This window comes from Dermochelys coriacea, chromosome 6, assembly GCF_009764565.3.
Source record: "Dermochelys coriacea isolate rDerCor1 chromosome 6, rDerCor1.pri.v4, whole genome shotgun sequence".
Taxonomy (NCBI): domain Eukaryota; kingdom Metazoa; phylum Chordata; order Testudines; family Dermochelyidae; genus Dermochelys; species Dermochelys coriacea.
The window spans coordinates 14225132-14251822 of record NC_050073.1 but is presented as its reverse complement, the minus strand read 5'-3'; the positions used below and the strand labels follow the sequence as shown (position 1 = coordinate 14251822).

At 45.0% G+C, this 26691-nt stretch overlaps 1 protein-coding gene across 4 annotated transcripts; it reads right to left on the bottom strand.

Annotated features, from left to right (window-relative positions):
• Positions 1-1756: 1756 nt before the first annotated feature.
• Positions 1757-26688, bottom strand: MRPL21 (mitochondrial ribosomal protein L21). 4 transcript variants are annotated; one of them, XM_043517910.1, is made up of 8 exons: positions 26611-26663; positions 25118-25190; positions 21772-21832; positions 15571-15656; positions 11810-11973; positions 9539-9591; positions 3196-3299; positions 1757-1901 (listed from the first exon to the last, which is right to left on the bottom strand). In XM_043517910.1, exons 2-8 carry the CDS (start codon positions 25188-25190, stop codon positions 1837-1839), a joined length of 606 nt encoding a protein of 201 aa, XP_043373845.1. In that variant the 5' UTR covers positions 26611-26663; the 3' UTR covers positions 1757-1836. The 4 variants fall into 4 exon arrangements, with proteins under 4 accessions (XP_043373845.1, XP_038260621.1, XP_043373846.1 ...); XM_038404693.2 differs by lacking the exon at positions 25118-25190 and having other exon boundaries at positions 26611-26688; XM_043517911.1 differs by lacking the exons at positions 3196-3299; positions 26611-26663.
• Positions 26689-26691: the final 3 nt, after the last annotated feature.

Here is a 26691-nt window from a genome sequence, read left to right as displayed (position 1 = left end):
AGATCTAAGAAAAGCAGTTCTCTCTCTCTCTCTCTCTCTCATCACACTGAATGCTGCTCCTTATGTCTGAGTGCCTTAGAATTGTTCAGGCAAACTGTTTGCAGCTGAGTTCCAATTGCTGGAGGGTGCATGTCTGATCAAGAGAGGAGTCCTACAACCAGCAGGAAAATGTGGCACAGAGGGTAAAAGGAAGTGCACAAACAGTGGGGACAGCCTCCGATTTCTAAGCAAGCTATTTCAGTTTGCAAGCGTTAATGTAAATAACATGATCTGTGGATTCCCAAACAGTGATAGGAACCACGAGAGCCACAAAGTGACATCAAAAAACCTCAATTTACAATCCAAAAACATAGAATCACAGAATATCAGAGTTGGAAGAGACCTCTCACAGGAGGAGTGGTAAAAACAGTTCTATCCTGTTGTTACTGTTTATATTCCAGAACCACCCAGATATCCCAGGTGAGATTAGGTTCCGTCTGTGCCGGGCGCTGTACACAAACAGTACAGTCAAAGTCAGCCCCAAAGGTCTTACAATCTACACAGACAACAGGTGGGGAAAAGGAAATACAATCCCCAGACACTGATGGGGACTCAGGCACAGATTAAACACCTTGCCCAACGTCACACAGTCTGTGGCAGAATTGGGAATTGAATCCAGATCTCTGGAGTCCATTCAGTGCCTTAGCCAAAAGGACATTTGCCAACACTTCCTTACATTACTATTTGTACTGAAATAGTGCCTAGGAGTCCCACTCATGAACCCAGGGAGTGGGGCCCCACTGTACTGTACATATACAGAGCAAAAGGAGAGGCCCTGTCCCAAAGAGCTTATAGGCCCCTCTTCTCTGCTTTAAATGTTAGTGTCACCAGCTGTTAAAGGACCCTGAACTCAGCCAAAAGAACATTTTCAAATACGGCAGAGATCTGTCATTTCTAAGGCTATTTATATGACTTCTGCTAATGGGTTGGGACTCTGAACAGCTTTTTAGAAATAATCAGGTTCACCTTTAAGAGGATTAACTCCTCAGCTGCATCCTCTCTTGCTAATCATTAACATGGATTTGCACCGATTGGCCCCATCATGAAGCGCATTCCAAGTCCTTCAGTCACCAGGTTCATCTCTCCCGTCGCCCCCATGTTTGTTATGTACCATACCGTACCACATTATTCTCTGGAGCTGTAGAACTGCAAGGATCATATCATACTACTCTGGTTTTGAGCTCCCAAAGAATGGAACAGTAGCGATTGTGTCATGAGGAGAGGGAGGAATCACATGCTACACACAATGTCTATTGACCTGATTGTAGGGTTCGTTTATGTTCGTGCACTAGACCTTATCCAGCAAAGCACTGAAGCATGTGAATAACTATGCACAGGAGCAGTTCCATTGAAATTAATGGGGCTATTAACATGCTTAAATGTTTTGCTGGATCAGGGTCTAAGCTGCAAGGCTGTGAAGTTACATGGCTTTTCTCTTTTACACCATTAGATCTCCGTCCATTTTAAAAGCTGAGCTGACCACTTGCTTTCATTTTTTCCATGATGCCTGTCTTCTGCTTGTGAGAGTGCTGGAGCTCAGGCAAAGACAGACTGGAGTGGAATTAAACATCTTGTCAATGATCCTTGGATTCTGAATTTCAGAAGGAATTGGTTACAAACAAACATCATTAAAGCTGAAATAGTATTTCAACAAAAAATGTTTGTTAAAAAAGTAAAAATAGGTTTCCATTATAGCCAATAATAAAAAGCCCAAGACTTTTCAGTGACAAGAGTTCTTTATTTCCATACTTCCTAAAGCAGTAAAAATAAACCTAGCCCTACTAGACCAACAATCCATCATGACAAGCAGGGAGCAATTTCTATGGTGTTTATCCGGAGGACCGTCTGTGGCTGCACGATAACTGAAAAAGAATGAAAGAAGAAAAATAAGATCATGCATTAAAGTATCTTATACACTAAGGCCCGGATTTGTAAAGGTATTTAGACACTGCTGTTCACAGTGCCGCAATGCCTAACTGATTTAGGAGCCTAAATATCATTTTCAAAGAGATTTAGGCATTTAGACAGCTAAATCCCATCAGCAAGAAAAAAAATGAGAATTAGGCACCTAAATCAGTTAGGCTTTGTGATGCTGAGCAATGCAATGCCTAAATACCTTTAAAAATCTGGACCAAAGGCCATGTCTACACTAACCGGCTTTTGCTGACACAGTTATGTTGATGCAGGGTAGATAAGGTGCGATCCATGATCCACACGGTGGTGCCGGCAAAAGTCCTACACGTAGACACAGTTATACCGAAACAATTGTGCTTTTACCAGCACAACTTGTGTCACTTGAGAGAGCTGGAGTGGACTACACCAGCAAAAGCGCAGTTTTGCTGGTATTGTTACGTAGGTATAACTATACTGGCAAAGCCGTCTCACGTAGGCAGAGCCTGAGCAAAGGTACGAGCACGAATGGTGAGCTCCTGTGAGAGTGTGACAGGTTTCACTCATATTTCTACCTCACTGTTTTTTCCTGTTGACAATTCAGGAAGAAACTTTACAGCTGCCTCATTTACATGGTAATCAAGGCCTGGTTCAAGATGCTGTTTAGACTTGTTAACATCTGTGGATAAATATGCAAGATTAGAGGCTGGGGAAGGAGAACAGCAACACTTCCATGTGTTGAAAACAGTATTTTAAATGGTCTTTTTGGCAATGAGTGTCAGATAGCGGAGGAAGGAAATGAGGTCACTTTGCTCAGAACGGTCAGGACTTGTGTCTCCTGCCCATGTTGCTGTGTTGCGAACTATCAGGGCACTCCTCTGGGCACTGTGTCCCTGTGCTGTAAGACACGAGGGCATTGTGTATGGAGCCCATAGCCCTGTGCTGTGTGTCAGCAGAGCATTCCTGTGAGCACTGTGTACCATGCCTGTGTCCGTGCTCTGAGCTCCAAGGGCACTGTGTAATGGGATCATGTCCCTGTGCACTGAGCTGGGAGGGTATTGGGTACTGAGCCCACATCCCTATAACATCTGGTCACTCCTGTGGGCATTGCATACCATGTCCTTGTCCATACTCTGAGCTGCAAGGACATTGTGTGCTATGCCTATGTCACTGGGATCTGAGCTGCGAGGGCATTTTGTACCGATCCTGTGGCCCTGGGCCATGAAGGCAGTGGGAAGTGACAGTGCTATATTCTTTTCATCTTACTTTTCTTCCTTTGATAATTGTGCCTTTTCCAAAATCTCATGTTAATTCTTGGCCAAGATTCTGTTTTTTCGATAACTGTGGCTTCCACACGGACAAGATCTTTCCTTAAAAATGAAAAAAAAAAAGAAAGAAAGAAAGAAACACAGCATAACTAATGACGGTCTTCTCTAATCAATGGGCAGACTCCCTGGAAGACTACCACAAAGTAATGCACCTTTCTGACAAAACCCTGTCCTGTGGAAACTGCAAGGTCCCCAGCTGCTGAGTGGGTAAATCCATCTCAGCAGTGCCCACTTGCAGGCTTTGCACTGAAGAAACACAGGACTGACTATGCAAGTCTTAACGGGTCAGTGTCACACTAGTCTGCAGGGCAGTACTTCTCTGCCACACTGGGAGGGAATTAGAAATGTCCAATGCTGGTAGAGTAACAGTGGAAGTCTGCAACGACACTCAGAGCTGGCAATCCCAAATTCCCAGTGCTGTGAATGCCTGAAATGATGCAACTCTTCTACAGAGCTCTTCCTTCATCAAGACCAAAGCTGTTCCCCTTTCTACAAAGCAAAAGAGACAGCAAGCACTGGCATTTTGATTTATAGACTGAAGGTTAAATTCCTCTAGTGTGACTCACCTGAATATTGAGTTGGTCCTGATTTGAGCAGGGGGTTGGACTAGATGACCTCCTGAGGTCTCTTCCAACCCTAGTCTTCTATGATTCTATTCCTAGAGAAGACAATGGACTGTTCACCTGATAAGAGGAGCAGGACTTGATCCTGTGTCCAATAATGCAGCTAATAGAACACTGCTCTCTGTCTGGTTGTGTGACCTTGCATGAGTCATTTCACCTCTTTTTCTCCTCCCACCCTTTGTCTACCTTGTCTATTTACTCCTGGGATTTCAATCTTATTTGGAGGAGAAGTCCAGATATAAATTCAGGACTTCATGCTCTCCTAGATCCAGAATGGATCTCTCACAGACACCTGTGGGAGGCTTGCCAAGAGATTATTAAGGGAAGAATATGGCCTTAAAATCTTGATTCTGTAACCTATTGCCACAGTCAGCATCACTCAGTGATAAAATCTTTCCCATCCTCCCTTCCCTGTGAAAGATACTCAGGGCAGCATGGTTCCAAAAGCTCCCATCTCACACGAGCTGGCATGCAAGGCATTCTCTCTTGAAAGGGCAGTGACTCAGCGTGCAAACACACATGGAATTCGCCATTCAGCAACAGCTCTCACACACATCCTTGGATGCTGGATGCTACTGAGAGGAGAACTACTGGTCAAGACCACTGAGGTATCCCCTTGTGGAAGAGCGCCCTGGAATCTTTAACTGCCACCTAGAGAGGCGGACAGAAAGGATGGCAATTTAAGCTCCACACCGAAGAATGAGCTACCTGCCTGAGCAACTGTCCCTCTCTCTCATAACAAATCAGCCTCATTTTAGGACAGGAAACCCAGTCCTGTGCTTTGGGAAGTTTTGGTTGTAATGAATGGTAGTGGTGGAGGACGCACTTTTTCATAACACCCCAAACAACATTAAAAGCTCATTATTGTGCTCCCTTCTTCGCCAGAGGACACGTAAAGAACATTTTCCTGACAAATGACTCAGTCTGCATGTAAGGAAAAAAACAACTCTCCAATAAGATCATGAAAGGGCCAAAGGCTTTGAAACATTCACCATCAGTATTAACATATACCCTTTGGGAATACAATATCTATAAGAGACTGAATTCTTAGAGGAACACACACAAAAAATCAGCCTATCTGCATATTCTGCAGCCAGACACAGGGAACAAATACAGTTTAATATATATGGCTACTGGCCACATCTAAATGAGCTACAGAGCAGAGCATGACCCAGAGAAAGGATGTACTCCACAGCTAGCACAATGACACCCCAATCACAGTTAGGGTCTCTAAGTGCACGGAACAGCAATGCTAGAAAAGAAACCAGCAAAGGCAAAGAAAAGCAGGGTATAGGGGTATTTTATGAAAAATGTCTTCTGATTAGGGAGCTATTCTGCCTGACCGTGTGCCTGAAGCCAATGGGAAAGCTAGACTCCCGCTTGCCTCACTACTGCAGGATTAGACTCCGTGCACGTAAGCAAGTCCAGTCACTAACACTAGCAGCTGTGCTGTGGAATCACATGGACGTAATCGACACTCAGAAGGCAAGATCAGTGGGGACAGAGTGATTCAAACACTAAAATCTGTGAGCTGTTTTAAGCAAATAGTAGTCAAGATTTTTAGTAGTGCAGTAATGGGCTTCAAGCAACCAGAAGTATGAAAAATAGAGTGGTGGTGCAGGGAAAGCTGGTCCAGAAATGAGCCTTTGGTTACTGGCGGGCCAGGTGTCCCAGCTCTCATGGGCCTTACTTGTGTTCAGCCAGAGGTATTACACTAGGGAAATATCTATACAAACCCAAGTAGGGAGCTCCCTTCTCTAGGTGCTGGATACACACTGTCCTACAGACATGTGTACTGAGCCACAGCAACACACATACAAGCAGACCTTCCAAAATGCTATTCTTAAGCATGCCCAGGTGTCAAGAAGCAACTTCTGTCTGCAAGTCAAGTTTCAAAGCTATCTGACCCAAGCTGTGTGTCTGACTACAGTGTGAATTTTGCCCTCTGTTGAATCAGTCATTAGGGCTGAATGTCTGAGAGACTGAACTTTTCAGGGAAGGGACTCTCGCTCTCAATAGGCATCTGTCCAGTGCGGTGCAAAATGAGGCCCTAATCTTGAATCAAGGCCTCTTGGCGCTAGAGCAATATAAATAATAAATAGTAACGGTTTATTAAACTTCTCAGCTGTTAGCCTTATGCAATCACAGAGGTGAACTCCTGCCCCCCCTGAATTGAATGGTAAACTCCCACTGACTTCAGTGGCGCCAGAATTTCCAGATTAGGTTTTTCTAATAAGGAAGAGGAATTCATACAATAACTTCCTATATCCAAGTTGGTGTGAAAGTGATTGTTACTAAATAATGAATATAATCCATGCAGGGGACATCCCGTAAGTATCAAGATGCTTACTGATGACAATCTTTATATCACTCCCAGGAGTATCTCTCCTGACAGGAGGCAGGTGAACTTCAACATGGCTTTTTTGGGAGAAAGAGGCAGTGTGGCACCATGCCATCTGGCAACCAGGAGTCTGTAGCCTCGGCCAACCTGGGCAAGCAGACAAGAGGAAGCCTTGTGTAAAATAGCTGGCTACGTTAATGGAAAGAAATCTGATCAACAAGATCTAGGGTTAGAGTAAGCTGAGCTCTTTGCCTAACACATGAACCACCAAGGACGCCATGTCTCCTTTACTTAGGGCTAAATTGCCTTAGGGTGTTTTGCAATGGTTCAGAGTGTAAACACCTCACTGGAAAGCAGTGAAAAAGGTGCTATGATTTCTGGGTCACAATCATTTCCCGTTGCAGCTTTGGGGGGTGTACAATACTGTACAAGTTATAAAGCTAAGGAAATGACAATTGCATACAACTTAATATTGCTTTTGCATAGAAACACTGGACAAGAAATGGTTGCAAAGAACAAGGCCGATCACAGACTTGGCACTTGGTATGGGTTACTGGGAGTGGGAGGAGAGAGACATTTTGTTTTGTTTAAAGATGTTAAAGGAGTGTCTTGTTGGGAGGTATCTGATTTCTAAGGAAAATTAAAATGACCATCTGTCTAAAACAGAACCAGTTCCTACCCACCTCCAAGACTGATCAAGGAACGCAGCTGAAATGGACTGCACTGCACGGACACTGGCTCAGACGTTCTCTTATGTGTTGATTTTTAAGCCAATGGAAAACAAAAAGTCTTTGTATTAATCCAAGCTGTTATCTATCTTTCAAAACACTTGTGTCTTAGGGAAAGTAGGGATCTATGAACAAATATTACCATCTCTAATAGGTGGTGCTCTGTTTTCCTTTGTCTCATACCATAGTAGTGGGCAGCTTGTACGTATGTCAGAGTTTCCCCAAAGCCCCAAAAGAGAGGATGGGATGCAGGGTGACCAGACAGCAAGTGTGAAAAATCGGGACGGGGCTGGGGGGTCACAGGTGCCTATATCAAACAAAGCCCCAAATATCAGGACTGTTCCTATAAAATCAGGACATCTGGTCACCCTAATGGGACACCACACCACACTTCTATTTCACTATTTCACACACATTTCCTCTCCTCCACTACTTTTAACTCAGTGTAACCTAACACTGAAACGCAACAGTTTGGGCTGCAGTCAGTCACACTGCCAAAGCCTCCCCACTTTTGAGGCATATACGGAGACCAAATGATGGCTTTTCCTCTTCCCCAAAATCTCCAGGGAAGCCCTGTGTTTCAGTGTGTGCCCAAAGGCTAGTGCACAACTATATCTTTGCCAGCGTACTGTCATGCTGGCAATTAATTAGCAGAGTTTAGGGCACTGTGCAGAAAGATCTGCATTGCCGGAGGAACGTTCCTTTAAGTGGTGCCAAAAACATGGCCTGTTTGAGGTGACTTACAACTTACTCGGAGTCTGCAAAATCTGAGCTTTCATTGCAAGATATTAAGTTTCTAGCCCTACTTGTATTTTTGCAAAAATTCCCCACAAATGTCAATGCTGGTTCACTTCCTCTGCTGGTAGCAGTGTCGGGAGCCCAGAGTACACAAGGTTCCCGTGGGCCCCAGCGTTTCAGGTCTAAAATGCTGGCAGCCACGGAAGCCTTGTCTACTCTAGGGCTCCCAATGCTGCTAGCACGATAGTGACTGTGCAAATGTTTTACAAATAATCCCTAGGGTAGACGAGGCTATGGTTGCAAAGAAAACTGGCCAGCCAAGAACAGAATGTGAATCAATGCAGCGTTGCCTTCCTGGTTATGCATACACACAGCCTGAAATAAAGGCTCTGAGAGGTGTGAGCTCCCTCTCCTCTCAGTTCATTTCACTGGGGGTGTTAATGCTAAAGCCTAACATTGTCATGCAACACATCAACATTAACTATTTTGCTGCTGAACACTGTAGCAGATGAGATGTGGCAGAGAGTGGGAACGAAGCTGGAGGGGAGGCATGCAAACTGAGAGAAGCTGCAGGGAGGGAAATAGACAGAGCAGAAAAGAGGAGAAACACAAAGACCAGGTCTATGCTACATGCTTTTGCCAGCCCAGTTGAGTTGGTCAGTGGTGTGATTTGCAATCCCACACAGCTGCGCCAGCAAAAACCCCAAGTATGGATACAGCTTATACTGGTAAAACCACGCTTTTGCCGATATATTTTATTTCACCGGGGGACTGGAATAAGCTATCCCAGCACAAGCGCAGCTTTGCCAGTATAAGCTGCATCCACACTATGAGTGCTTTGCTGGTATAATATTCCTGAAAAACTATACCAGCAAATCACTCTCACCTAGATCTGGCCAAGGACAGGAGAGGAAGGAGGATGAGGAAGGAAGGAAGTTTAACACTAAAGGGAAGTGCATTTACCCAATACGTGATACTCAATATGACAATAAGGCACTTAAATAATAACAAAAAGTGAGGCTACTACATACAGTTCCCCATCTTTCAACCCTTGATCTTTATGCATATCAGCCTGTGACATCAGGGAGAATTCTGCTGTGGTCTGAGGAATGTACATAGTCTGATCTCCCAGCCCATGGGCCATAATTAAAAATGTGATTTGGCCCAATCCACAGAATGAATTTTCCTCCCCTACTTAACACATTCTGCCCTGAGAAGCCCCACAGGCATATTAAAATATTTGAAGTGAAAAAATATTGCTGTAATCATCAGTCTGTTTCCTATTTTTAGTACAATGAGTAACAATAATAATGCTTTACAGTTCTACCATCTGAAGATCTCAAAGCACGTTAGAAACATTGATTAATTTTGTCTTGCGACTGGCCTGGGAGATAGACAGAGCAGGAACAGGGGGTACTCGTCACAAGACCACCCTTCATATTCTATGATTCTTCCTCTCTATGAGAGGATTTACAGTCTTTAAGTGTATGTAAGAGTAAGATGCCTCCACACTGTCCCCATCAGCAGTTGGATTCACTTTCTCATCCAATTAATATGTTACAGCTGTGTTCAACCCTTAACTATTTTGCTCTACGTTACTAGAAGAGCAGATTTAGTTCTAGGATCAAATGAGAGTCACAGACTTAGGGGCCTAATCCCTTTGATGTGCGCACCTAACTCCCCACAAATGCTAAGAGAAGTGACACATGCACAACCCCCTCAGCACTGCTTGCAATATGCTGCATAGACTTCTTGTATGCCCGCAGCCCTGGTAGGGCTGAATCTTGAAAACATTTCACTGGGCAGTCAGCTGACTTGAAGATACGTTATTATAAAGTGTGTCTTTCTTACCCCAGAAGTGGCTTTCCAATTAGCGTGAAGTCATCGGCACCAACCAACAAAACCTGGAGAGATTAAATTATGCACTTGGGTCACTTGCCAGTGGTCGCAATGTAATTAGAAACAATATTATCAAAACTTTACAAGTATCCTAGAGGCTTGGGTGTTGGAAAATTTGCATTTTTATGAGCTTCAAGCCTCAATCTGCTGCTGAAAGAGAGCAACACACCAAGAAACAGACCTATTCAATAAACACTCTCCCAGGCAAGGGCTAGGTTTTATTCTATCAGAGCGTGTTTTACAAACACTCTACACACTAATCAGAGGCCCTAAACCCTTTGATTCTATCTACATTTGTAAGACAGTGGAAGAAAAGGCAGAGGAAAAAATAAAGACCCTGAATTTCTAAGATCTTCATGCCAAGGCCTGTGAACATAGCTGCTATGATCACTGGAGTTTTATAGCAGTTGCTATACACTCCTTAGGGAAATAGCAACATTTTCATTCTTCTTCTTTCTGCACATTTAGATGAGTAACAAACAAATAGATATCCAGGGTAGATTCATGCCACGTACTAGTCTTTTGGTTCAGGGAATTTAAATTGCCTGCTTAAGTAAGAGAACAGGCAGCACCTACAGTCAAGACTTGGGCAGACTGAGAAGTATTTAAAACACAGAGTTTCTACAGCCTATTTCTTTTCCCCACTAACTGTACTGCAGCAGTTAAAAGGGTTGCACATATAACTAGGGCTTTGATTTTTGGTTCAGATAGACATTTGTTAGCAAAAACCTGACAGGATTATGGTCTGGATTTACTGGAAGATTAAACATAAATGCCTGACTTTCTTCACCCTGACCCACTCTGCCCTCTCAGCAGGCTGCTTCTTGCAATTGCCTGTCTCACCCAAGGATTCAACCAGCAGCTACCAGAAAAGGTGCCTCGATACTGGGCTTTAAAGCCACAAACCTTTAGAAAAGTGGCCTATTCCATATCTTATTACACGGCAAATAAATACTTGGCTATGATGAATAAAGATTAATCCAGTGTAGCCTCACTTCACGGTATTTCAACCAAAGTTTGGATTAATGAGTCTCTGTGGGGTCATTTAAGTGTTAGAGGTGGATTAGGTTGGAAATATCTAACCAGGAGCCCACAATTATCCCCTCCATGCCCTCCTCATCCACAGATACAATGAACATCATGGAAGCTCAGGAGAGGAATCAACTCTTACATCACTTTCAGATGTACAGTCTCTTTTGGGCAGATTGCTGCATCAGCTGATTAATGTTGTCAATTTCAAAACAACAAACTTTTCTTGTGCAGCATGTCTGTGAATGCAAACATCCAACAGAGAAATGTTTACGACTTTGGACCGAATGGGTAAAGCAAACTGTCTGTTTTCCTACACAGAGGGAAGGAGCCTGAAATCTGCAGAGCAATTCAGTCCATCTCTCTCCGATGTAAATCATGCTAACATTGTCAATAAGAGGATAATTAAAATCACAGCAACGTGAAGGCTTTGCAAGTAGCTACAGTTAGAACTGGAGCTTCTGCAGATCCAAGGAGAATATTCAGGACTTCTCTGAAATTATTTCTGAGTTCTAAGGGAACTTCTTCCCATTTATGATGCCATGTTGGGAAAGCTGGCCTCTATCCATGGCATTTCTGCTAATGAGCCCAAAGAACAACACCACATCCTTGTGGTTAGCACAGAACTGGTGGGGCTGAGTCGTGTAAACATTTTCTATGGAAACACATCCATGATATTAAACCTTACAGAGGGCTACTGTGGTAGGGGAGAGCAAGGGACACTAGTTTCCCATAATCTTTTGTTTATTTATTTTTATAAACAGCCAGCTCCCTCTTCCAGCCCTCAGCACAATCTTAAATACCACAACATCCACTAATCCTGCTGAGTCAGTTTTATTGCCTTCCATATGGACGAATGGAGTTTTCTTGACTTGTTGGTCAGGTAGGGGGACCCCTAGGGTTTTATGAAACAATGAAGCAGGCATCGTGAACAGTAAGTAGGTGGCTTGGATCATTTGGTCAGTGACCTCGTTTCAATAAATGAATAGAGGTCAACAGCCTTTCCCAAGGATGAAATAGATATACTTTCCCCCAAATTGCATTAACTGAGGCAGCCTGGAGAAAGAACCAAAGCCACAGTGGGCTGCATGGGTGGGGACTAGTCTCATGTCTGTCACAAACAATCACCGACGTAAGGCGGGCTAGGAGTTCTCAAGTTAACGTACATAATCCTGAACATCGGGAGGGTTTTACCTTCTCCAGTCGGATTCGGTCTCCACATTCAGCTGGCAGCACATTCTCCATTAAAATCAAATCTTCACTGGTTACCTTCCACTGCTTACTGGCAAAGTGAACCACAGCAAAGAGCCTTCCATACTGCCCAGTGGCAATCATCTCATTCACTTTTTGCACGACCTCTGTTAACAAATGGTGAGTTAATGAGTACATCAGGGATAGGCCACAGTGAGAAAAACCATCAGAAAAGGCTAGCTGTTCAACACCAACACATTTTGTTCCTGCCACCCTCCCACAGAAACCATTATCTGAGTAGTAGTCCTACTTAGGGTGGCAGGGATTGGCTGAACAGTGATGATGTTTCATAAGCATGGACTTTATCTCCCTTCTTGAAAGACTGAAGTCTTGTCTACACTTGGATGTTAGCTGCTGAACTGGCTGAACCCATACAACCCCTTAATGTAGACATAGTTTCCACTGCTGCAGCTTATATCGAATTGCTGAAGTCTGAAACATTTGTTTAGACACCACTGGAATGCCCTATCCTGTAGATCCAAGGTGTTCCATGAGAGTGCCCCACTCTGCCTTCGATGCATCCCGCAGTGTACAGGAGCCACCCCGTAACTCCTGAAAACCTTACAAAATTCACATGGGCTGAAGAAGGGCTCCAGTGTACTTTGTAAGGTACACAGGGCTCTGCAAATTGTGGCTCCACTGTACTTGCAAAGCCCAAGCTTGAGATCTTGTGTATTTCACAAAGCAAGCAGGGTCCCTTCCTCTGCCCCTTATTGTACACTTCCCAGAGAGATTATCCATGCATGCATGTGCATTGCAGCCTTCCTTGGCTATGCAAAATGTTCCACACAAGCAAAGCCCACAATTTTTAAAAGTCATAACTCAGTCAAATCAAACTCTGCCTTTATGGGAACACTCAAAGGCACTTCCTAATGAGGGCTATTTCCCTGTCAAATTTCAACTTTCTACCCTCAGGCCTTTCAGCTCTCAAGCTGTTCAGAAAATGAGTATTTTTTATAATAAGGAAAAGTATATTCCCCCCTTCCTTGTGCTCAAAAATAACTGACCCAATTTTACTCAGAATTTAAACAAAAATCCCATTTCAGAAAAAGATGAAGCATGGAATGTTTTATCCCAAAAGGCACACAAAAAACCCAAAGTTATGAGCAACTGAAAACAGGGAGCTAGATGGAAACTATTACGCAACCTTAATCACAGAAGTCAGTGCTATTCCCACTACAATTAAGCAAGGAGCTTATGTTATGGTCAGAAAGTATTGCACATAGGAACAAACCAAATGTCCATATGGTCTAGTATCCTTTTACTCACAGTTATTACTACTAGATGCTTCAGAGACAGAAGTGTGATCCCCATCTCCTTTCCAGTGACCTCAACTGCACTTCATGATATTGTTGGGAAAAAGTTTTGCCTGCCTCAAGATCGTGAATAGCTTATTCCATTGTGGTCAATATCCTTGTGGGCAAAATGTTCAAACCTATGTGCTTTAGGTTAGGCTCATAAATTCCTACTTAGGCTCCTAAATAAAAGTAGGCTGATTTACAGTAATGCAAAGTGTGACACTATACCCCATCTTTGTCATAGTAATATTATTATGATATGATTATGGCATAATTATGCTGCATTTTGTACAAGATGGGTCATGTAAGGCATCATTGGAGAAGTTATGATTTGCTGAATATCATTATTCTATTTGTATGCATGTATCCTTTTTGTATCTGAAGTTATAAATATTGACTATGTATCTGTATTTCAAATGTGGTTACACCTGGGTGACACCCACTAGACAAAATGCTTCCAGCCTAGATAGCTGGTTGTGAAGGGCTTATTCAGGGTAATGGGCCGTTAGGAAAAACAATAGGCCTTAGGAGAAGCTTATCCCCCACCTGGTGAGCTTTCCTGAGAAGGCTCCAGACAGCCTGTAAGTAATGGCTGCAAGGGCATGTGACTAGACCACACGACTCTGGGCTCCATTTTGGATACCTGTATTTTTCCACAAACTGGTCTGGGAACCAAGTTTGAAACAAAGGGTTCCTGCCACATGGAAGGCTATACAAGGCAGGGAGTGACATCATCTATTGTTCTTCGCTCCCCCACAACTCAACACCCGAAAGAAGCTCTGAAAGAAAACAACTTGGAACGGGGGTGGGGAGCCCAAGCTACAAAGCAAGTGCAGCTTGTGCCTTGAGAAGCTGCAAGCCTGCTTGTATCATCAGTCAGGGTGAGAAATTGCTGATTCATATCCAATCTTTCTGTTTGCTATCACTTATAATCACTTAAAATCTATCTTTTTGTAGTTAATAAACTTGTTCTATGTTTTAATCTAAACCAGTGTGCCTTTGACTGAAGTGTCTGGGGAAAATTCCAGCTTGGTTACCACAAGCGTGCATATTCCTCTCCACATTGAGGAAGAGACGAACTGAGTAATAAGTTCATATTGGCTGGGGTTTTGAACAGGGCAGGACGGTACTGCTCTGGGGTCTTAGGCTGGAGAAGTGGGGGTTATTTGACTGCAGCTTCCCTATTGTTGGTTCATGCAGTGGCTGGCCAAAGCCTGCATGCAACTGTAGCTGGGTATGTCCCTGCCTGTGAGAATGCTGGTGGGAGTGTCGGACTCAGAGCGGTCTAAAGCTTGTCACAGCAGCAAGGTGTGAGACGGAGCCCAAGCTGATGAGTCAGAGGGCTCAGTGATACCCCAGTTCCAAGTGGCACCCTGTCACACACAATACTAGCATCTCCCATTGAAGTCAATGAGATTTGTAGGTGCTCCGTAAATTTGAAATTCAAACTACTTATATTCAGAAGCCTAACTTCAGACCTTTATATTTGAAAATTTTGGCCTATAATTTTATCTGAGCTGAAACGACTGCAGTTTCATGATCGGATCCTTAAAAAAGGAAATTCACATCAACGAAATGCTGCCATTTTATCATTAATAGTCATCTGCATTTTTGCAGTACAGGGAGTGATCTTACATAAAATATCTCTGGCCATATCCAGGCACAACTGAGCGAGGGAGGGCAAGATTGGCAGGTAGAACTCAAATACTCTTACAGCTGTGAGTAGAAGTCAGAGCTCTAATATTCTGAGCTTGCTCTGGAGGGGCAAGCCAGTTGGTTTGGAAAGAGGCCTCGTGGACACATCGTATGGAATGACACAAAACCATGAATATCTATGAGGTCATGAAGCCTGGAAATTACAATGGCTCAAAGGCAGAGAGCCCTGTGCAAATCAGACTCAACGGCGGATTTGATACATTTTACCAAACAGTACAATATTTATTTCCCCCAGTGCTGATATTAAAAATTTATGGTTCACTGTGTCAACAAACAGTACTTGCGGGACGAACACTTTTCTTCATTACATTAATTTGTCACCTGAGCAATAGCGAGTGGTGCAGTGTGTGCTGTGCACAGAGCAGAATGAAAACAATCCAGAAAAGGAGGTCTGGAGCTGAAGGCTCTTTTTCAAGTAGCTGATGATCCATGTAGTTATTTATTGATATTTTATCTCTCCATTGTTGAGTGAACTACATTCATTAAATGCAGCATCCCATGGCCCCAGTAGACAGTGCAATAGCTCCCCTCTCTAAAATATGCTGGGTGGAATGAGAGAAAAACATGAAGAAGACTGAGAAGAACCAAAACCCACTCAGAAGACCAAGGATGTGCTGTCTTACAGCCTTTCAGACTGCCAACAACAGTATGGAAGCAGTGCTGCTAGGCTCTGCAGCTGGAGACCTTTACCTGCATGGAACTTTGCCTCTTCTATTGGATCTGGCAGTTTGACTTCAGGCCATGGGGGTGAGGACAATGATGTTTTGGCAATAATTCTGTCAAAAATAAGGTGTGAATCAGCTATTACAAATATGTATTACCATGAGACCCAAATCATTAACAAAGACGAGAGTCAATAGCATATGCACATAAAATTCCTACATGGCGGGAGAGTGAAAAGCAGGGCTGCTCTGCCATCTGCGGAGGGAGGCAAAACCTCAGGAGTTACGGTTCTCTTCCTGACACAGCTCACTCATCAGCACTCAGTGCCTGATCCAAAGCCCACTGAAGTCAGTGGGGAACTTTCCAGTCAATGGGCTTTGGATCAGCCACTGAGCAAGTTAAAGAAGTTTTGGTTACTGATTCTCCCCACTCCAGTGTTCTGTGTGATAGTCAGGGGATGTCTAACTAGATGAAGCAAGAAAAATATCCTCTTCCCATAAGAGTCAGGATAAAACTTGGTACAGTAAGAGGGCTTTTGATGGAGCAAAATTCCCATTCCTATCTCCCCAAACTATTTGTTCAACTCCCATCACAGCAACTGAGCAGCTGCCTCAAGAAAGACCATATTAAAAGCAGGCTCAGTAATGAAATACATTGATGCATTCTGACGATTAAGGCACCAGTAGGCACTTTTCAAAGGTGTGGAAATTGCAGCCTGTTTGAAGAGACTGTTTAACCAAATGCTGAAAATGCTTTGTCTTGCTTAAGAGTTAGTCTTGCAAATTACAAAAAGGCACTGTACTCAAACAGAAACAGCTGCTACTCCCAGTGCTCAATGTCAATCAGCTACACAACAAAGTTCAGAGAACCCCCGAGAGCTTTGCTAGAAAGGAGATGAATAGCTCATTTGTCGTCCCCTCCCCCCTCCCGTATAAACAGTACAAGTTGAGGACAAGTTTTTTCTTCAATATTATAATGCAACAAGCCAAAATATGCAAAAATGACCTTTAAGAATAAGCAGTTTGACGTTGAGCTGGAGATTAGCTTAAAATCTCCTTCGGCCTTTGCTACACCAGACTTTAACTTCACACCATTGATGACACCATTGCAGCTACAGCTGGGAATGCTGGTGCACATAAAGTGCCAGGGACTATCAGTGGCTTTTAGCACCATGTTGTGTAGATGACATGAGGCATGATCCCACCCCACTGCCATTGACTTCAGTGGGAGCAGGCCTAGACTGCTTTAAATGCTGGTGGCTGCCTGAAGCATTGTCTACACTACATTGTCTACTCTCCCCGTTGCTACACTGGTGTTAACAATGGTGGAGAGTATTTCAGAAAACAACCCAGCACAGATGCAGCCTTAGAAGGAAAAGAAGGTTTAAGATAATGTCCCTAAATCAGCCTCAGGGGACTGGAGATTAATCACTCATGCACGTTACTTGTCCCTCTCTAGGAGGACTATTTTTAAAAGCTCTTCTCTGCTAAATTGATAGTTTAGTGAGGGCCTTGAGAACCACAGCTGGGCTCTCTATACAAGATTACAAACTTGCTTTTTTTAAGCTTCCAGCTGCACATCTTGAATGATGACACTGATAGCTGCTAACATCCCTCTTGGAAATTTCTGCTTTAATACAACGTTTGAGCTGAAAGACTTTATTTAGTCCAAAAGCCCCTTTGTGAACATAAGAATAGCCTTACTGGGTCATACCAATGGTCCATCTAGCCCGGTATTCTGTCTTCTGACAAAGGCCAATGACACGTGCTTCAGAGAGAATGAACAGAGCAGGCAATCTCTGAGTGATCCATCCCCTGTTGTCCATTTCCAGCTTCTGGCAATCAGAAGCTAGGGACACCCAGAGTATTGGGTTGCATCTCTGACCATCTTGGCTAATAGGATGGACCTAATCTCCATGAACTGATCTAATTCTTTTTGAACCCCATTACAGTTCTGGACTTCACAACATCTCCTGACAATGAGTTCCACAGGCTGACTATGCATTGTGTGAAGAAATACTTTTGTTTGTTTTAAACCTGTTGCCTAATAATTTCATTGGTTAACCTCTGGTTCTTGTGTTATATGAAGGAGTAAATAACACTTCCTTATTTACTTTCTCCACACCATTCATGATTTTATAGACTCCTTGCATATCCAAGCTGAAAAGTCCTAGTCTGTTTAATCTCTCCTCATGTGGAAGCTGTTCCATATCCTTAATCATTTTTGTTGATTTTCTCTGTACCTTTTCCAATTGCATTGCATCTTTTTTTGAGATAGGGTGACCAGAACTGCACACAGTATTCAAGGTGTGGGTGTACCATGGATTTATATAGTGGCATTATGATATTTTCTGTCTTATCTATCCTTTTCCTAATGGTTCCTAATATAGTTAGCTTTTTTGATTGCTGCTGCTCATTAAGTGGATGTTTTCAGAGAACTATTCACGACTCCAAAATCTTTCTTCAGTGGTAACAGCTAATTTAGACCCCATCAGTTTGTATGTATGTTTGGGATTATGTTTTCCAACGTGCATCTGCCATGCTGTTGCCCGATCACCCAGTTTTGTGAGATCCTTTTGTAACTCTTCGCAGTCTGCTTTGGACTAACTATCTTGAGTAAGTACCACTGAGCTTGTTTGTTACTTTCCAATTTGCTTTGGGTTTTGGGGTAAACTGACTGTGGGTCTGTCTACACAGCAACTAGACACCCGAGGCTCACCTTTTACTACTCGACTCGGGCTCAGACTGTGGGGCAGTTTCATTGTTGTGTAGACCTTGGACTCTGTGGGGTGGGAGGGTCCCAGAGTTTAGACTCCAGCCCGAGCCTGGAAGTCTACACAGCAATGAAACAGCCCAGCAGCCTGAGCCCTGCAAGCCTGAAGCAGTTGGCACAGCCAAATGAGGGGTTCTTTTTGCTGTGTAGATATAATGCATGTTCTCTGAATGACCGGATCCAACTCGCTAACAGATCCACCTCACAGACCATGGTTACCATTCTGGGGGGAATACAAAGGGGTCAGGAGTTCTTAGTGCCAGCTGGCACAGCAGTGTTTCATATACACAGCCACGAAGCTGTGGTTTGTTATTAGTTTTGTACTTTATACAGACTTGGTCTATTGAATGAGATCCAGCAAATTTTGTTAAATGTTCCAACTTATATCCTCAACATTTTTTCTGTGCCTCTTATAGCTGTGATCCAAATTCCTTTACTTCCTGATGTACCTCCTGATTGCACCAAGAGAAGGGTTTCTACACGCTAGACCAGGGGTGGGCAAACTTTTTTGCCCAAGGGCCACATCTGGGTGGGGAAATTATATGCAGGGCCATGAATGTAGGGCTGGGGCAGGGGGTTGGGGTGCGGGAGGGAGTGCGGGGTATGGGAAGGGGTGCGGTGTGCAGGAAGAGGCCCAGGACAAGGGGTTAGGGTGCAGGAGGGGGCCCAGGGCAAGCGGCTGGGGTGCAGGATGAGTGCGGGGTGTGGCAGGGGGTTGGTGGCTCAGGGAAGGGGGGGGTCTGAGTGTGGCAGGGGGCTCAGGGCAGAGGGTTGGGGTGCAGGAGAGATTTGGGGTGCTTGCTCCGGCCCACTGCTGCTTACCTTGAGCAGCTCTGGGGTGGCAGCGGCGTGCCGCGGGGCTAAGGCAGGCTCCCTGCCTGCCCTGGCCCTGCGCTGCTCCTGGAAGTGACCAGCATGTCTGGCAGTGGCTCCTGGGGGTGGGGTGGGGCAGGCAGCTCCGCCATGTGCTGCCCTCGCCTGTGGGTACCACCCCCAAAGCTCCCATTGGCCTCGGTTCCCCATTCCTGGTCAATGGAAGCTGAGGGGCGTGGTGCCTGCAGGTGAGGGCAGCGCATGGAGCCCTCTGCCTGCCCCCCTTCCCCAGAGGCTGCAGGGAAGTGATGCTGGCCGCTTCTCGGAGCAGAACGGGGCCAGGGCAGGCAGGGAGCCTGCCTTAGCCCTGCTGAGCCACGGGGCTGGTAATCCCACGAGCTGGAATGAAAGCCCTGATGGGCCGGATCCGGCCCACGGGCCATAGTTTTCCCTCCCCTGTGCTAGACATTCTTTCCTGAGGAATCTCCTTGAGAATCCAGCTAACAGGAAGAACAGAGCATTATACTTGGATGACACTGGGTACCACAGATTGACTTTCCCTAAGGGCACTCAGCACTGACATCCACAATTCAAAAGAACTGTCATCAGAGCTCAAACTGCCCAAGCACTTGGCTGCTAATTTCTGTGCTGAATAGGCCTTCCCAGGAGGCTGATTTACTTTCTACTCTGAGGTGTTGCCGCTACCTTAACTGCTGGAAATGTCAAAATTGCTAACACAATGACAGCTCTAATTAAGTGACAGTTTCAGAGTGTCCTGGGGATGCAATGAGTGGCAGCAAATCCTCTGCGGCTGCCACAACGCTGATGAATGGAAGCTAGCAGGGATATTTAAGCCAGCATCCATCAGTGTTTTCCTGTCAGCAATCTGAGTGGATTCTCTCTGCTTCAGTCAAGACTGTCACTGTGGGGGATTCTTTGCCCCAACATTGAAAAAAATCCCTTGTTACCTGAAAAGTCCTGTTCAACTAATAGTATGTCAACTACATTGGCTGGTTTGCTTGGCCAATGAAGGGATGACTGACAAGGAACTGGGACATCACTAGTGAAAATACCTATTTGCGATAAACTTCAGAGTTGAGCATCAATTAAAACCCTGCTCAAATATTTCAACAGTTTTAATTAGAAGATGAAAAAGTACATAGAAAATGCCTATATGCTATAAAATGGAAGTCAGACTAAATGATCACAATGCTCCCTTCTGGCTTTAAAATCTAAGAAGTGTGATTTTAGGTGGAAAAATTATCTGAGTAACCTTTGCTGGAGTTAGGAACCTCTTATGATCTCTCATACAAGTTGTGACATTTTGGAAGGGTTGTGGCAACAGCTAACACCTTTGCTTCATGACTTTCTATGAAAGCTTTTCATTTGTTCCATAGAATGATGGAGGGAAAAGCATGATTATTCTAAAGGACAATACTTTGCACACATACAATGCTTTTCACCCAGAGATCTCAAAGCACTTTACCAAAGAAGGTAAGCACTGAAGCATACCCGCTTTGCAGAAGGAGAAACTGGCATAGAGAGATTATGTGAACTACACAAAATCATACTGAGTCAGCGGCAGTGGGAACAGAACCTAAGTTCCACTCTCACTCCTCACAGCAGCTGTATGTTTTGCTACGCAAGCCCCACCATGGAGCAGAAACTTACCTTCCCCTGCAAATACTCTAAGTAATAGTTGCCATCAAGAACAATTCTGCATATTCCAATGTCTAAGGGGATCCTAACAGTTGCAGGATGTTTTAATTCAAAGAGACAAACAGTTAAAATGCCCCATATCTAATAAGGAATAAATATTTTAATAAGTAAGAACCAATGACACTGCAAAGACATTTTCAGAAAATAGTGTTTGATTCAGTACCATCTTCTCTTTTGTGCAGGTAATGTGTCTCAGATGGGCTGGCCAGAAAGGCATTGGCTTCTGAAACTTAAAACAGCCAGGAACTGTCCAAATACCATAAAATTGTCCCTGACATAAAAAGGGAGCAAAGAATTCCTGAGAGCTCTGGTCAGTACTTCCCTGCAGTAGTTTCCATAGTTATCAAGTGATGTGAAAATTACAACATGCATTTTCAAATTCAAGGGAAACGCTAGACACTAGTAAATCAGGGTAAAATGAATAGCATGGGAGTTATGTTCAATCTACTTGGCAATGCCCATTAGTGCTCTTTAAAGTGCCTACATTTAACAGAAACACAAACCAAATGTTATCAAAAAATTCTAAAGAACCATGCCTTTTTGGGCTGGCTCCATGGCTTAATGTCAGTGCCATATTCTGTGATGCAGGGACAGAGTAAAAACCCTCTCTCTCAAGCACTCGAGATAAAGGAAAGGGAGTGCCTCATCTTGCTCTTTAGAACTGCAGAAATCAGAGACAGAAAATAATTACTAGGTCATATATATTCCAGGACCCAGCATAGAGTAATTTTCTATTTCTTTAGTGACCCCTTCTGGCTAAAGCAAGGAGCGGCACTGACTGAAGCTGTACACTGACTTGCTCAGGCAGTTGCAGGTACCTCTATCTATACCAGGTCACTGAAAGGGAGAGGGAGACAATAATGGGGAGCAGGGGAAGCGAGGGTTAGTATTTCAGACGGAAGCAGAGCAACATGTTGACATTACCCTTGCTGTAGTGAAGTGCTTTGAGATCGCTCGCTTCGAACTGTAGACCACAACAGAGACGCTAATAAGAAGAGAAGAGAGAGAATTAAAAATAAGCAGTAACATTTATCAGTCCCTGGTAATTTAATGAGTAAGTATGAGCCATGTCAATTTGAGCACTGCTGGGAAAAGCACCACAATGCAGGAGACAGAAACAAGACACAGTATGTAATAAATCAAGAACTCTTCCCTAATGCACAATATCCCAAGGGAGCAGAACAGAGACAGGATCACTCTTCTACAGCATACACGGAATACATACAGTAAGTGACAGTATCAGCTAGAAGATTCCAAATGTGGATTGCAACAATGTAATATTGTTGTATTTGTGCATAACATCTCTTTTTTTCACCAAGACAGGGGAATGTTCCAGGAGCCTATACATAGTTGTGTTGCATCCTTCCAGCGCTGAACTATTTCTTTAATGGATACGGTTAGCTGTATCCTTCCCTGCATAGAAGCCTCTCACCCTTTTAAGGCTGTGACAAGTTATAGAATATTTGTAGGACAAAACAAGGTGGCTCTCTGCAACTTTCATTAAGCCTCACCAAGCTTCCCCACACCCTCATTTCCATGCATGCAAAGGAGAAGAGAGAGAGAGAGCACTGCAGATAACTCCAGTAACTCTCTGGCCATTCATTCTCCAAGCAGTCACTTCAGTGACAAGTGAAACATAGGGAACCAGTGTAAGTGCAGAGGCCTTAAAGAAACCTTTCTAGAGTGGGGGACGTTGGTTTTTACACGCATATGCCTTGGCTTTCCCTGACTCCAAGTACCGTCTCTCTTCTCACAGACAAGCGGGCTGTAAAACAGCATCAATTGGAGGGATTAAAAAACACAGAAAACTTGAGCACGAAGATTGTTTTAAATGGCTAAATCAGGGCTCTCTATTTACATCTAACGCTCTAGACCGGGATGGGTAAACTACGGCCTGTGGGCCGGATCCGGCCCGCCAGCCGTTTTAATCCAGCCCTTGAGCTTCCACTGGGGAGCAGAGTCTGGGGCTTGCCCCGCTCCGGTGCTCCAGCCGGGGAGCAGGGTCGGGTGCCACTCCACATGGCTCCCAGAAGCAGCGGCATGGCCCCATTCCGGCTCCTACATGTAGGGACAACCAGGGGTCTTCACTCTGCACACTACTCCCACATCTCTCATTGGCCGGGAACCACAGCCAATGGGAGCTGCAGGGGCGGTGCCTGTGGACGGGGCAGCGTGCAGAACCGCCTGGCCATGCCTCCACGTAGGAGCCGGAGAAGGGACATGCCGCTGCTTCCGTGAGCCGCTTGAGGTAAGCGCCGCCTGGAGCCTGCACTCCCTCACCACCCACCATGCCCCAAACCCCTGCCCCAGCCCTGATCCCCCTCCTGCCCTCTAAGCCTCTCAATCCCAGCCCAGAGCACCCTCCTGCACCACAAACCCCTCATCCCCAGCCCCAGCCCCATCCCAGAGCCCACACCCCCAGCTGGCGCCTGCACCTCAACCCCTGCCCCAGCCCCCATCCTGCCCTCCGAACCCTTCGGACCCATCCCAGAGAGCCCTCCTACACCCCAAACTCCTCATCCCCAGGCCCACCCCAGAGCCCTCACCCCCCCCCCCGAACTCCTCATTTCTGGCCCCAACCCAGATTCCACACCCCCAACCAGAGCCCTCACCCCCTCCTGCACCCCAACCCCAATTTTGTGACTATTCATGGCACACCATACAATTTCTATTCCCAGATGTGGCCCTCAGGCCAAAAAGTTTGCCCACCCCTGCTCTAGACAATGAGCAACTGAAATGGCAAAGGAAGAGTGGAATGGAGGATTATCATTAATGTGACCAAATATCCAGAGAGATTAATGAAAATCCCCTAACGGAAGGGTTGCTTTCTGATGGGCAATTATTTTAATTTCTTTTTTGCAGTCACAAAATTGGAGAGATTTTCTTTGGAAAGAAATTAGACCTGCACAATTGCTAATTAACAGGGAGGGCCTAACCCTGGAAAACTGGGCTAATAAATAAGAAAGACAGCAATTGAACGAAAAAGAAGCTGTCTCTGAAGTTCTTTGCTTAACTAGAAGAAAGTGTTTGCACAGCTCCTTTAAGCAGCTGCTTTGGAGGAATGTTGGAAGTTGTGTTGCCTCCTTCTTTCACCCTCCAGAGTGCAATAAATACAAATGTCTGGAAAAGGCCCATTACAACCAAATAAACATAATGATTCTAGACTATGCGCTCTGCTTTTGATTATTATTATAACCAACTGGTAGAACAAATCAAATGTAGGTCTGGATTTAAAGCTCATGAGGCAGCCAGCTTATTCAGATAATCACATTTAGCTCTTTGTATACTGTTTCTCATTAGTAGATCTCAAAGTGCTTTCACAAGCATCCTGCTACTGGCCACACCTACGTTTAACGATTCCCATTATGAATGCCCTGGTGTGTAGCTCAACCTCTCCCATTTGATGGGATTGCTACCAGACTGCTGTCCCTGAATTTTGCTTAAGGGCTCCATATTTTCTGACAAACTCTAGCTAGTAGATGTCTCAGAAATGTGAAGTGCCATCTCCTGTTGGCTGCTGTGAGGATGGTCACTGCTACTTTACTCCTCACCAGACTCTCTTTATGTCTTGTTCCCCTACAAAAATCTCTGGTGCTTGCCTCTGCTGTACTTCATAGTTTTTCGGAGTACCAGCAGCATGAAACTGACATAATTCTTGACTATTTCACTGAGGCCTACAGGGTTCTGAATAGCAAATAAAAAACCCAACCAAAATCTTTGTTAATTTTACTCTGCTGCTGTTAGCCAAGGCTAAGCATCAAGGGGCACTCAAGCTATCTGCCTGCAGACTCAGGAAGACAACTGGCATTGGTCTATATTTGGAAGGTAATTAGGGCGGGACACCCTTTATTTTTGATGAAATCATATCTCTTCTTTCACCCACCCAAGCTTGCCACTCACTTTTTCAAGCCCTGAGTACTAGTGATTCTAGCAGAGGTGCCATGTCTGTCATACACAATTGCCTATGGCAGGACCCAACTGCTATGTGGTCCACCTACGAGGGACATGTATGGGCAATATGTGACTGCCTTAAGCAGCAGATTTAAGAATCAGGAAATGGTGCCAATATCGAGCTAGTCTGCAGATTTCACCAGGGTATGACAACTAATATATGCCTCTGTTCAGCTGATTATCCATTCTTTTCAGAGTTGCAGCTTCCCAGGACAGAGTTCCCCATCATGTAAGTATGGCTTTCAATCTTTGTTCCTAGATGGATGACTTTACATATGGCTGTATTAAAATGCACATTGTTTGTTTGAGCCCATCTTACCAAGTGATTCAGATTGCTCTGAATGAGTGACCCTCATCTTCATTATTAACCACTTTCCCAATCTCTGTGTCATCTGCAAATTATAACAGTGATGATTTTATAGTGTTTTTTTTTTCCAGGTCACTGGTAAAAATGTTAAATAGTGTAGGGACAAAAACTCATCCCTCCAGGACCCCAAAAGAAACACACCTATGCCTGATGATTAGCCAGTTTTTTATCCATTTAACATGTACTATGTTGATTTTGTATCATTCTTGTTTCTTAATGTCATGTGGTACAAAGTCAAATACTTTATAGAAGTCTATTACATCAACACCATTTTCTTTTTCAAACTTGTAGCTATCAAGTTTTTGTACTGGTGCAATTATTTCAGTTAGGGAGTTTTTTTAAATTAAAGTTATACAAGTACACTCCCCAGTGTGGACACAATTAAACTAGCATAAAGGAATCTTAGACTGATATAGCTTATTCCCCTTCCTGTATGGGAATAGCTATGCTGCTATAAAGCACCAGCATAGGGATACCACTGCATTCATGCTAAGAGAGTCTTAACTATACTGGAATGGTTAACATGTTACAACTTTCCAATGTAGACAAGTCCTAACTTGTTTGAAGCCTGGCCAACAGTGATACAGTTAAAGGCCAAAAGGGACCACCAGTCTGTATATCACAGGCCACCAATACCATGCAATACCCACACTCCAAACCCAACTGATTCAATCAGACCAAAGTATTACAGCCTACAGGAGACTAAACTATTATGTGCCACAGGCAGAGAACAGGAGACACAGAGGTGCACCAGTGCCTGAGGCCCCCACAATGGCAGGGAAATGATTAAGTGAGATACACCCAGATAATTCTGGCAAGTTAACCGCACCCACACACTGGAAAGAAGGGGGGAAAAACACAACCCAACGGCAACAGTCACCATCAATCTGACCCTTCATTGACGCCAAGGCCGGAAGGGACCATTGTGACCATCTAGTCTGATCTCTGTCCTAGGTGACACAGGCCCTAGAACTTTCCCAAAATACTTGGGGGGGGGGGGGGAGAGCAGGGAAGTTCATCCCAGCCCCACACAGGGCAACCCGCTAGCCCCTGAGCATTAGCGCCAGAGCCAGCCAGCGAGGCCTGGGCGAGTGCCCGTCCCTGCACGGCGAACACCCGCACTCAGGCCGCGAGCTCCTTGGGGCAGGGACTGGGGTGACAGATCGAGGGGGAGGGGGTAACAGGTGCCCATAGAAGAAAACGCCCCGAATACCGGGACTGCCCCTATACAGCCCTGCCAGGGACGGACTTTCCCTCCCGGCGCTGCAGCGCGCCCAGCACACCGGGGCCCGGGCGCTCTGGGGGCAGGGACACGGACTCCCGTTCTGCCCGTCAGGGCACGGGCCTGGCGTACGGAGGGGCCCGGCGCTGGGGTGCAGCCGACCCCGCGTCAACCGCAGCGCGGGGCGGGGAGCAAAACCCCCAGAGCCCCGGTCGGGTCTCACCTGCCGCGGGGCCCGCCCGCTGCCGCCCCGGGCCCAGGAGCCGCCCGCAGGCCGCCGCCATCATCCCGCCGCGCCGCGCCG

What these genes read in the sequence shown, in the direction of transcription:
- MRPL21 (XM_043517910.1), bottom strand. Translation starts at nt 25,190, where the DNA reads ATGACACAGAGATTGGGAAAGTGGTTAATAATGAAGATGAGGGTCACT. An exon ending in AGCACTTCACTACAGCAAGG is followed by an intron (nt 15,657 to 21,771) that starts GTAATGTCAACA and finishes TATTTTTGACAG; the next exon opens with AATTATTGCCAAAACATCAT. An exon ending in ACCGAATCCGACTGGAGAAG is followed by an intron (nt 9,592 to 11,809) that starts GTAAAACCCTCC and finishes TAATCTCTCCAG; the next exon opens with GTTTTGTTGGTTGGTGCCGA.